This window comes from Tripterygium wilfordii, chromosome 15 (genome assembly GCF_013401445.1).
Source record: "Tripterygium wilfordii isolate XIE 37 chromosome 15, ASM1340144v1, whole genome shotgun sequence".
Taxonomy (NCBI): domain Eukaryota; kingdom Viridiplantae; phylum Streptophyta; class Magnoliopsida; order Celastrales; family Celastraceae; genus Tripterygium; species Tripterygium wilfordii.
This window is the reverse complement of record NC_052246.1, coordinates 4,742,428-4,754,732: the sequence shown is the minus strand read 5'-3', so window position 1 is coordinate 4,754,732 and position 12,305 is coordinate 4,742,428. Positions and strand designations below refer to the sequence as shown.

Below are 12,305 nucleotides of genomic sequence, written 5' to 3'. Positions count from 1 at the left end.
CGTTGCATGATAGCTTCATTTTCAATTTCATTAAGGACATCTTTCTCAATGTATGAAATCAAACAAGCATTGAGCCAATCATCTCCCATGCGACTGTGTAACCGATTCTTAATAATCTTCATTCCAGAAAATGTTCTCTCCACAGTTGCAGTTGCTACAGGTAGAGTTAATGCCAATGTGATGAGCATGTAGACAAGTGGATAAATAACATGTCTTCTTGTTTCAATCATTTTTCTTGCAAGACCGGTAATACCCTCAACAGCTAAAAACTCTTCACTTGTTTGCATATCAACAATATAAGTTTGAAGCTGATCTTCAAATAGCACAAGATCATAGTCAGAGAAATACATCTCCACCACCAACAAATACATCTCCACCACCTTGATTGCTTTTGGGTTTGAAAAGATAACAATAGAGGCAATATGCTGCATCCTTTGCTACACTGTACTCCAACCAATCAGAATATTGTTCAAACCAATCTTTATTGAACCTTCTTAATTCATCCATCATAAGGGTTTGTGGAAATTCATGGCAAATGGGTTGACAAGGACCCTTCTGTAAGTATGAACGCCTAACGCAATCTATATCATTAGGGCCATAATCCCATATTGAACATCGTAACCCCGGGTCTGTAGGAAGATTTTCATAATCGATCTCCACACGACCTTTCTTTGATGTCATGGGTGAAGATGACTCCACTGTTGTACGCTTAACTTTGGTGACAAATTTATCCATTGATGGAGACTAACAGATCAATTCAATCCTGGCAAACAAAAAACATAGTTCACAATCACAAATCACAACACTTAAAAGTACTTCAGAGAAGGGAACTAGGAACAATAAATGGATAAGGATTTGTGCCTTACTGTTATTGGCTCCTTGCTAGTTAGTTGATTGTATCAATGAATTCAATTGGTCAATTGCCCATATATATAATGATAATCAGACTAATTAGATTGAAATAGTCAAAGACTCAAATCTGCAAAAGAAAGACAAAGTTCAATATTTACAATAAGAACACAATAAAGCAAACTAGCAAGATAGATGGATTTGTGTCTTACTGCAGTTATTGTCTCCTTGCTTAGTTGCTTGTATCAATGAATTCAATTGGCCAATTGCCCAAATATATATTGATAATTAGACTCAAATTGAAATAGTCAAAGACTCAAATCTGCAAAAGAAAGACAAACTTCAATATTTACAATATTCAATTACAATTGTACAGTACAGACTTAGCTAGTTTATCATGGTTTAGAAACTATACTTCAATTTCAATAGAAAATTTCAATTACTAAATACTAATTGAACAATTGCAGTTGCAGAAACCAAACAACGGAAGTTACGGAACAATTGCAGAAATTGAACAACGGACGTTACGGAACAAGTCAACAAACTACAATTAATTATTAATTGAATTATTGAACGATAGACAATATGTTGAATTGTGAAATCAAAAGTATCAATATCTAATGATATCATAGAAAAAGTCAAAAAGAAACCAAGGAATTACCATGATTTTCAGATTTTCAGATTTTTGCCCCTTTACGATTCACGAACATGAGTCGATGACCTAGAGGCAGAGGCTCAAGTGCTCAGCTCAACTTAAAGTGAGATTGTGAGAAAAATAGAACCAGCCACCAGGTAGACGAAGAAGTGAAGAACGGAAGAAGACTAGACGAGGTAGACGAAGCATGGAAGAAGAGAACTAGAGACTGACGGCGTGCCGATCATGTCGATTTGGAAGAGTGGGCGAACGCTCATCGTAGAAGTCAGAACGGAGAGGAGGATTTACGTGCAAGAGAGAAGAATTGTTTTTGATTGCAATAACCTTGTTCTTGATAATAACCTTATTTTGGTAGGCAAATCCAATGGTGTGTAAGAGTCTTTAAAGATCCAAAGGCCATGAAGATAGGATGAGAAAAATTCAGGAGGGTCTTTTTGTAGTTTATTTTATTTTTAGGGGGGTCTTTATGAAAATTTGTACATAATAAGGGTTATAAAGAAAATTTTGAGGGGGGTCAGCTGACCCCCTGGACTAAACGTAGCTTCGCCCCTGCTGTTTGGTGCTGTCACTTGCACCCAAAATCACATTCTGCCAAACCCAATAGGATGATATGAAAAGATGACATGAGATCACTAATAGGGTCCTAATTAAGCATGTTAGACCTACATTTACAATAAAAGTTCACTTTCTATAGATTTACAGTTTTCCTAACAATATCACCAAGCATGTTAAAAGTGTTAAATCTACCATTTCAAGAAGTTAGTCAGTACTTACCAAGCAAGTAGCCTTGATAATTGTGTTTGAATCAAAACCAGAAATCATTGGACATTCTTAATGGATATGATTAGCTTAGTTTATAATAAGGGTAGTCATAATCTTTTTGTATATTAAACTCATTCTCACGTGGGAAAATAGTTATTCTTACTATTTTAATGAGCTTAGTTGTTCTTGATGAGGGAGAATTTAATGTGGAATGAGTTTGAGATTCTACATTTCTAAAATCGATTAAACAAGAGAATGAGTGATTCTCACCCTCATCTCACACTCATTCCATCCTCTAAATGCCAACCAAATATTTTGAAAGGCTATTACAGGGCATTTGGCTGAGGAAGAAGATTGATTTACGCCCTAAATGATTTTGATCCGTATCCTCTCATGCTGGCTATTTAGATATTTTTCATCTCAGCATGGGTCAAATCCAACAGTAAAGATGAAGGTCCGTCATTTACCCTGGCATAAGAGAAAAAAATAAATTATTGTAAGGTATAAGTAAATGGGGCACCTTTTATAAGTTTCCTGCTAGATAATCATTGATTAGACTAACAAGACTAATTAAACTTCAAGCTTTTTCATACTTGCTTCGCATGTAAGAAAATGGAGATACATCAAATCAAAAAAGAAAAGAGAAGAAAAGAAAATAAATTTACAACTAATTAAATTTGGATCTAGAATTGATTATATATATTTTTTTCTCAAACATAAATTAAAAGTGAAATAGAAGGATTAAAGGATCACCAACATTACACAAAGGCTATGAAACTATGAATAAGGTTAGTTACTTCTCATTCCCCACTTAACCATTAAAAAGATAACGTAAATAGTAGTTATATATTCATTTATAAATAATTTCTACCATAAGTAGCAGTACAATATAATCTATGTTTTTTTAATATATATATATAATCCAATTATCTAGTGAGTTTCGTTGTTGTTACTTGCTCATTACGATGTCTAATGGAGGTAGGGTTTCGAGACTTTATTCTTAAGGTTGATTCCATTAATGTTGTTCATGCATTGGAAGGGGATGAATACCTTGATTTTAGAATGGGTCATTTTGTACGGGATGCGAAATCTCTTATTTTCTCTTGATATTACTCAATGTCGACATGTCCCTCGCGTTGATAATATTGTTGTTCATTCCCCGACGAGAATGGTTAAACATACTGTTAAAAGAAGGTCTGTTTGGTCGATTACTGTTTCGTCGGAAATTGATTCCTTTTTAGGAGAGATCAATTCCGGCTTTTGTAAGTTATGTTGGTTAATGATATCCTCCTCCTCAAAGAGGGAAAAAAATTCTAGTGAGCTTGAACATCACCGTGACAGATTTTTTTATATTTTATTTTATGGAAAAACAGACAGATCTTTTTTTTTTTTTTTTAGTAATTAAAGATACCACTCGACCGACGAGCTTTTAAGTTTCTCGCATTCCCGAAACTCTCATCGTCTCCCGAAACTCTCATCGTCTCCTCTCTGTCTCTAGGGTTTGGTTCCTACAGCCTCCGTATTCATGTTTTCTCCCGACTCTCTCCGAATTACTTCAGGATTCCTCTGAATTCCTATCAAAAATCGCTCTTCTATATAAGATTTAAGGGTTTCCCTGATTCCAATAATGTTTATAATCTCTTCCGCACCATTTATCGTCTCAATCATTATCGTCGAAAATCTTCGCGTTTTTGGTCCCGGTTTGAGTCCTTTCGCTCCGTATTGCATTGCTAATCACTGCGTTGCCTCTCGCTAAATTTCTCGCGTACTTCCTCTTCAAAAGCATGTAAATTTTGTCCCTCGTCATCGAACTACAAAGCTTGAATCAGATTCCTGCAGGATTTCCCTTCAAAATCATGTAAAAAGTGTAGTCTGTTTATTGTCCTTGTTCGATCTTCATCGAACAACACAAATTTCTAATTAGAGGGTCAGTTCTTGTGATTTCAGTGAAATTCCGGATATTTGTTTGGCTGTTCGAATTGGATTTTTGATAATTGGGTCATATCAGAAAAGATGCTCCAAGACCAGTCAGGTTCGGCTATTTTGAGGAGGAGCTTGTCAAGGCGGCGTTCGTTCAGGTCTGGCGCTGAGAAGGATGATCGAGGATGGACTCTGCTTCATATTGGCGCTCGGAAAGGTGATATCAAAGAGGTTAGCTACCTATCTTGCGCTATCGCATTCTTAAAAAGAATAATTTTAATTTCTGAATTGATGAGATTTGTGGGTTTACATGGAGTGAGATTAAGTTCATTACAAGATTGTTTTCTTGTCATATGTGTAGGATGAAGGGATTGGTTCAATTAAGAACTGAATTTTAGGAAAACTAAAAGAACTCTTGGTTTCTATTAATGCGTGAAAAATTGGGAGGAGACTATAACTAGTATGATTTAAATTGACAAATATAAATGAATATTATTCATCCTTATGAATGAAAATAAAGGAATATTGTTGCAATCAAATTTAGCTTGTAGTAAATGTGTCCATTTAACATGTTTTCTTTAATACAAACAAAATTCATATCCAATTTACTGTGTTTATTGTTAGAGAAAGAGAGAGTATGTGAGCATCACATAGATTTCATATTGAAGTTTTCTCGTTAAAATTCAATATTCCAATAGCCAGAAACTATTTCCCACAAATTTATTCTCACCAAAAGTTCAATCCTGATTATATCTCAGCTTCTGTGTGGCTCGCCCAAGAAAGTTCCTTCTCCACTTACGAGGAAACTATAGTAATCTTTCGTCTTAAATTCCCTAATTCAAGCTCTCCGGATTGATACGAACATCGGATTGATATATGGGGATGATTAGTATAATTATGAAAGTTGATGAACATATCAATCTCCCAATCCATAGCCTCTTATGACATCTGAAAATTTTCTAAGACTAGAGCCTCCTGTTTTTCCCCCCAACTCAAAGAGAATTGAAAAACGAATCTTCAATGTTTCTGTTTCACGTGAACAACATTTTAAGTCTTTTTTAGCTCTGTTTCCATGAAGGAAGTAAACAAATTGATGCCAATCCCCGATTCTTTCTTAAATTATTTTCTACACCTTTTTGCCTTGAAAACTTCCCTCTCATTTTCTTCCCAGCCATCCTTCCATTATCATTCTTAAATCCTTGTTTGTAACAATAATCCTTCTGTGCAATCAAGTCTTGTCTTTACAAGTTACAACCTCCATGGGTATTGAGGAATGAGGAGTCTGGGTTTGATATAGAATTAGGATGCTTCAAGGAGGTTTCTATTATAGAAACCTCCTTGAAGCATCCTCTAATTTCACGAAACTAAACTTACAGTTTTCATTGGAATTTCCCTGCAACAGCTTCTTTTTGATATTCTTCAGTTCTTTGATAAATAAAACTGATGTAGCAAAGATTAAATTTAGTGAACTGGATGATTGAACAGGGTACTCTTGCTTAGGGTGAATCTCCCTCCTTTTGATGGACAATTTCTCTTCCACCCTTAGTTTCTCTTCAAACGCCCTTTTTCTCCTTAAACCTTTTTGTGGAGGGAAGACATAGATTACTAATTGGGAAAAGAAAATTCCATCCACCGCCCAAAGTTATCACGAAGGGTCCAAGATTTGACGTATTCAATTGACAATAGGTGCTGGCTTGCTCTTGCTAGGATTCACATCCATGTTAGTTTCAAACTAAAGATACTGTAGGTAAATTAAGTTGCTGTTGTGCCTCTGCCCATTGAGAAATAATATTCCTTTTCGCAAAAAGAATAAGATACACTGTTGTTCCCCTTTCTCCCCCTCCTATTCTGGAAGCCTCCATTAAGCCACCTTCTATCACCTCACTCATTGTACTCAACTCACCACTCTCCCCGTACATGATTGTGGGCGAAAGGAAGCTCTAAGTTGATGAGAAACGTGGAGGTTACTGATTTATTCTTAAGCAAAGGTCCCTTAGCTCTGTCGGAAATTTGTACAATATGAGCGTCACCGACATTTTAAGGAAGGTAGAATTATTTGCGCATGGTTAGGGAAAGTATCTTTAAATTTTAAGAATTAGGATTTTCACTATCTGTGGATTTAATCGTGGAGGCATAAGTGATTTTATTTATTGGCCTTCTGCACTAGTGCGATAAAGTATTAAGTTTTTACGTGAGTTCTTTTTCCTGTTAGACTATGATTTCCCCTTTTGTCAGTTTTGTATTCTCTATGGTAAGGCTGTGAATGGCTCTGTTAGTGTTTGAGGATAAAAAGTTATCTTAAACAGGTGAAGCGGCTTCTTGACAAAGGAATGGATGTGAATGTAGCTGCATGGGGCCCTAAATCAAATGGCTTAACCCCCCTCCACCTTGCTGCTGAGGGTGGCCACCTTGTGGTTATGGATGAATTACTTGAGCGTGGTGCAAACATTGATGCTAGAACCTGGGGTGCTTGTGGCTGTGAGTAACTTCTACTAATAAAAGGAACCGATTTTCAGCTCATTTTATTTTTCCAGAAACAGGCAGATTTGTTCCTTTTTGCTGTTATCAGTACACTGATTTTGACATGCACATGGTTATGGCTTGTTTTTGAACCAGGGACACCGCTTCATGCTGCAGCCAAAGAAAGAAAGAAGGAAGCAGTCAAATTTCTGGTAGAGAACGGGGCATTTTTGCCAGATGACATCAATGACACCAGATTTAATCCACCACTCCATTACTGCGCTGGTCTTGAATGGGCATATGACGAACTGAAGCGTCTTCATGGAGAGAACTTATCCTCAGGCGAGTCCTCGTACAGCTCCGAAAGCTAAATGCCCTCCAATTGTCGTAACTTCTCAGCGGTGTGTTTAGCTCGGCTAGACTTCAGTTCTTGTTTTGTGATATGTTTCCTGTCAGGGCCTTGGTTCTGCATTTTCCGAATGTGCTGCGCTTGTTTTAGTTGGTTTGGATTATATGTCTGAAGATGGTACGATCATAGAGCAATATGTTGAGTGCTTATGGAGCTTTCTGTTTTGATCACACGAAACTTTGGTTTGGAAAATCTTTTATTGTAATATATGAAAATGTGACGTGTGCTATGGCATATATTTATGCCAGTAAAAAGCTTATCTTTTTCGAAGTAGTTTCATGCGTTCAACATGAATTGCAATTCAATGCTCCTGGTCCTGGGATTCGTCTTTACCCAATTAAATCAAAAATAAAATAAAAATCTGAATCACAGAACTTGAACTCTCATATTTTGACATCTGTCAGTCTCCCATGTCTTTCATTTTTGAAAGTAGCTTTTTGGACGTGTGTGGACTCAAAGAATCAACGAATTTTGCTTCACCATTATCTCATCTCACTCAACTAAAGAAATATTAATTTTTCAAAATACTAAAGGAAGAAAAAAAAAATATCATTCCGGGGCCGACCGACTAATCCTTGGCAAGATATGGACCGAGACAGGCTCCAAACCCGGCGGAGTATCCACCACCCATACCCTCTCCGGCGCTGGAGCCACCGCATCAACCACCACAATCCTCCCACCTTTGCAAACAACACAAACTCTTCCACCACTGGCACTAATTTGCCTTGCCCCTTCAAGCCTTTCGGACTCGATCACATCCTCCCAATGATCTTTCTCTGGATCATACTTACTCAACACACCTTTGGCCTCCTCCACCACATACATCACCTCCTCATCCATCGTCGCCGCTGGTCCCCTCCACCCGGCCGCCATACCTTCCGGCATCTTCTGCCACGTGTCCTCCATGTCGTAAACAAACCCTTCTTTTGCGAGAAAAGTCCCCATGCAGAGCTTCCCTCTCCATCCAACAGCGTCAATGGCGTCCCTGCAAAATCTCCCATTTTTCAATCCCTTCAATTTTTCCCACTTCCAATCGACGGCCATCTTGGCCTCAGATCCGGCGGAACCGCCACCGTCGACGGAGAATTTCTTTGTGTTCAAGTCCCATTTTGCAACTGACTTGGCCACATCGTAGGAGAAGTGCGATCCCATCCCACTCGCCATATAAACCGCGCCAGCACAGACTCCGGCGACGCACCACCGGCGTGGAGTGTCAATCGGAGGGCCAAAAGCCCAAGATATAGATTGTGGGTCGAAACACAGTGGGCGAGACAGAGCAGGAAGAAAAGTACTGTCAGTGGCCGCAAGAAGTATGAGCTGACCGGCGGCGGAAACTGACTGGATAGGGAGATTCCTGGAAATGAAAGCGGGGTGGCGGAGGAGCAGGTGGAGAGGCGGGTCAGGCGGAGGAGGAGGGAGATTGGACCACCTAGAACAGAGTGGGTCAAAGGCTAAGACTTTGATGGGATGTGTATTGAATTCGTCAGTCTCTGAAGCAGAGTAGAAGATTGCGTAGAGAGAAAGAAATGGAGGGAAAGAAGGGGAGTAGAGAAGGCGACGCCATGAATGAGAAACAGAGAAGAGAAGTAATGGATTGTTGACATGGGAGAGGCAAAGTTGTGCTATGTGATCAGGTAGGCCTGGAATCAGAGGCTGAGATTGAGATTCTTGTGGGTTGTGTTTTTGGCGTTTATTGTGGTTATCGTTGTTGGTATCAACACCACCAGAAGAAGAAGAAGAAGAAGAAGAAGAATCTTGGACTGGATTTGACATGAGAAGCAACAGTAGAAGAGGAGGAGGAGCAAGAACTTTTGGGATTAGATTGAAGGCATTTTATAGATGAGAAAGCAAATGCAATCTTGTGGGTTACAAGAACAGGGAGAAACTTGAAACTTCATTTTATTGGATGAAAAGTGGAGTTGGATAGTCAATACAACAAATGTTGAAACAGAAATAATAGGCAAAAGTTGAAACATTGTCTTTTCATTGTTAGTGGGAGCTAAAAGCTTTGTACTTGTGATTTCAAACCTGCCCCTTTTAGCTTTTCTATTATTTACATTTACATTTACATTTTCAGCCTTCACCTTACACTCAGCTTTTCTATTAATAACCCCTAATTATATATAGTAATTTACATAAGAAAAAAAACTCCCTTGAATTTACGATTTAGACCCTCGTTATTGTAAAAAATAATGTTCATGATTGAAATAAGAAGATATATGACAATTATTATTTATCATATTTTATAAATTTTTAATGTTATTTTTTGTACTTTCGAAGTTAAAATTAAAATATATAACTCAAAAAAAATTCAAGGTACTTGTTTTTAGACCCTCGCTTAGCTTTGCATAACTTGATATAAAATTCTTTGTCCACCACTGTAAACCCCCTCATATTAAATCATGGCTTCGGCCTTCTTACATTTAATGGGAGTTGTCTTTGTTCATTTACAGTGTACTTGGTGTTTCATTATATTATATTCACTAGTATAAATGTTTCAAAGTGTGAAATTGTTACTTCTTGGCAACCTTTTGTCCTCCTTTTAGCCATTTGAGTAGAGTTTTGGTAACGATAAGCAGTAGCTCTGAATTGTTAGTAGTTATAAAACTGTTAGAAAATCTAATTGTCCGTTCTGAGCCAAACACCTTAGCATGAATTTGTTTTTCTGAATTTTTTTCGAAATACTGAAGCTCATAAAATCCGTAACTTGTTTGAGAATGGTTGAAATTTTGTTTATATCACTCAATTTAATTATGCTAATATCACGTGGGACTACAAATCTTCATAAAAATAATTGAGTTTGGTGTACACATATACTAGTAGCCCAGTAGCTAGGGAACAAAAAAGTAGTGGTCTAAAACTTCCTTAAAGAAAGGGAAAGAAAACATGGTGATTCATATGATTGTATGTAAAAATTATGGCAAGAAGCCTTTGCCTACTTCCAACGTTAATTTAGTTTGCTTCATCTTCAAGGTTTAATAATGTACACATGTAATAATGTGAGGCTCCTTTTCATGAATGTTCGGAGAGGCAATTGAATCATGTCGACACACACTACACCACAACTCATCACAACCACTGCCACATATAAAGGTCTTGTTGGACCTATAGCAATGGATATTGGTGATAAAGAAATTGTTTATTTTGGCTTTTCTTTCGGGAGTTTTGGATGGTTGAGAATCTTGAGTGGCCCTTTTGGAGTCGGTGGTAATATACATATACATATACATATCATACATACATACATATATATATACACACACACATAATATACATATACATATCATATATACACTTTGGAAGGTGAAAAAAAGGTAGATAGTTAGTTAGTTTATAGTAACAAGCAATATACAAAAAAGAAGAAGATAAATATGATTATATCTCCTAATTAATTTCATTATCAAACCTTATTAATCCCCACATAAGAAACTAAAAAGTCTTTAATAACCCACTTTAGGATTTTCTGAATTTCACTTGTTTTCTCCAATTCTAAAGTAAGAAACTAAAAACTCCTTAAGTGGTAAAATTAATTTTGTTGTGGTTTTAATCTAAAAGTTAAAAACATACCAGCAACTGGAAGGTACATTTACATTTTCAACACTTATCCTTAGATTGTGTCAAAACAAGCGGGAGCCCTAGTACCTCTTCACGAGTTAGGGGACTAGATATTAGAAAAATTTTAAGTTTTTAAGAGCACTTGCAATGACGCTATTTTATCTGGGTCAACAAATATGTATGGGGTTTTGTGTTTTGTTGATATGGTTATATTGTGAAATGTGTTTTGGTGGTGTGATTGTATTGGAAGATTGGGTTTTGGTGTAGTTTTATTATGGACAACATGGAGGGCATGAAAATTTATTGGCCTCCATGTTAGATGGGAAGGAAAAATGTATAGGAATTTATGTTTTACTGATGTGACTATATTGAGAGATGTGTTCTGTTGATGTGACTATATTGAGATATATGTTTGGCTTGACTTTTTTATGTAATAGAGATGAGACCTAGTTTTAATTATTGCTGACCCAACAAATTGTTCCTATTGCAATTGCTATTAGTATGTAGGTCTTACATAATGAGGTCTCAATTTGAAGACCTTGCATCAACACAAGAAATCTAATTTTTCATTAAATGAAGGTCCGAGTTGGCTAGTCGAGGCCTTGGTCCCTAAGAGCACTTGCAATGGTGTTATTTTGTCTGGGCCAACAAATATGTATGAGGTTTTGTGTTTTACTGATGTGGTTGTATTGGGTTTTGTGTTTTGCTGATGTGGCTGTATTGGGAGATGTGTTTTGTTGGTGTGGTTGTATTGGAAAATTGTGTTTTGGTGTAATTTTATTGTGGACAATATGGAGGGAGTGAGAATTTGTTGGCCTCCACGTTGGGTGGGAAGGAAAAATGTATAGGAATTTGTATTTTGCTGATGTGGCTATATTGAGAGATGTGTTTTGTTGATGTGATTGTATTTAGATACGTGTTTGACTTACTTTTTATTTAATAGAAATGGGATCCAGTCTTGATTTTTGCTGACCCAACAAATTGTTCCCATTGCAATTTGAGATTTGCGGACCAGCCCGCAATCTAAACAGGAATTAGGAAACTTCCGGGGCTTGACTGTGGGTGGTGCCTGGACGACCAACTTTTACACTTCTTCTCATCCCTATATTATTAAATACACTCCACATTGAAAAGAAAACAAGAAATTTGGGTTTCCAAAGTAGAACGGGGACGATGCATGCATATGGTTTAATTACAAAAAAAGTAGGTTTTGCCTTGTGCCTGCCTCCCTGGCCCTTACAGCAGCATTATTCAGAAAAAAGTTAATGGCTGTCCCCCTGCCAACTATTATTTCAAAATTGTCCACTTTTTTCAATTGCTGACTAACACACACACACAAATATGAGCAATAGAATGTTGTCACTTTGACTTGACTGAGATCACCACTTTCATATCCAAATGTAGCCGACCCTTCAAGTAATTACTAAAGCTTAATTATGAGCTACTCTCATTAGTGAACAGATAATTCATATTTGAGACATAATCAAGTCAAGTTGTTGATTTAGGTGACAAATTCAAATTGTGTCATCAAAAGGCAAAGAAACCAACTCTTTTTTCTTTTTTTAAAATATATGGGAAGGGGATGAGAATGCTAGAACTCGATTACTCTATAAGATACCATGCACATAAATGAGATACCACACATATACGTGTCATCTTAGTTAAGTCGTGATTCTCAATTTGTATGAATCATCA

At 37.0% G+C, this 12,305-nt stretch overlaps 2 protein-coding genes and 1 long non-coding RNA gene across 3 annotated transcripts; 1 reads left to right on the top strand and 2 right to left on the bottom strand.

The window, feature by feature from the left end:
• Positions 1–362: 362 nt before the first annotated feature.
• On the bottom strand, positions 363–1,527 carry LOC120017083. The gene is made up of 4 exons (XR_005472092.1): positions 1,511–1,527; positions 1,062–1,171; positions 867–979; positions 363–763 (listed from the first exon to the last, which is right to left on the bottom strand). It is a non-coding gene; the product is annotated as an uncharacterized LOC120017083 (long non-coding RNA).
• A 2,179-nt stretch (positions 1,528–3,706) lies between these two features.
• LOC120017047 (phytochrome-interacting ankyrin-repeat protein 2-like) lies at positions 3,707–7,309 on the top strand. Its single transcript, XM_038870098.1, has 3 exons — positions 3,707–4,417; positions 6,493–6,664; positions 6,803–7,309. The coding sequence occupies exons 1-3, from the start codon at positions 4,280–4,282 to the stop codon at positions 7,015–7,017; spliced, it is 525 nt and encodes a 174-aa protein (XP_038726026.1). The 5' UTR covers positions 3,707–4,279; the 3' UTR covers positions 7,018–7,309.
• Positions 7,085–9,042, bottom strand: LOC120017046 (F-box/kelch-repeat protein SKIP25-like). Its single transcript, XM_038870097.1, has one exon. It carries the CDS (start codon positions 8,826–8,828, stop codon positions 7,605–7,607), a length of 1,224 nt encoding a protein of 407 aa, XP_038726025.1. The 5' UTR covers positions 8,829–9,042; the 3' UTR covers positions 7,085–7,604.
• Positions 9,043–12,305: the final 3,263 nt, after the last annotated feature.

Coding starts and splice junctions, on each gene's coding strand:
- LOC120017046 (XM_038870097.1), bottom strand. CDS start 8,828: ATGTCAAATCCAGTCCAAGATTCTTCTTCTTCTTCTTCTTCTTCTTCT.
- LOC120017047 (XM_038870098.1), top strand. CDS start 4,280: ATGCTCCAAGACCAGTCAGGTTCGGCTATTTTGAGGAGGAGCTTGTCA. Junction 4,418..6,492: donor GGAAAGGTGATATCAAAGAG/GTTAGCTACCTA, acceptor TATCTTAAACAG/GTGAAGCGGCTTCTTGACAA. Junction 6,665..6,802: donor AACCTGGGGTGCTTGTGGCT/GTGAGTAACTTC, acceptor TTTTTGAACCAG/GGACACCGCTTCATGCTGCA.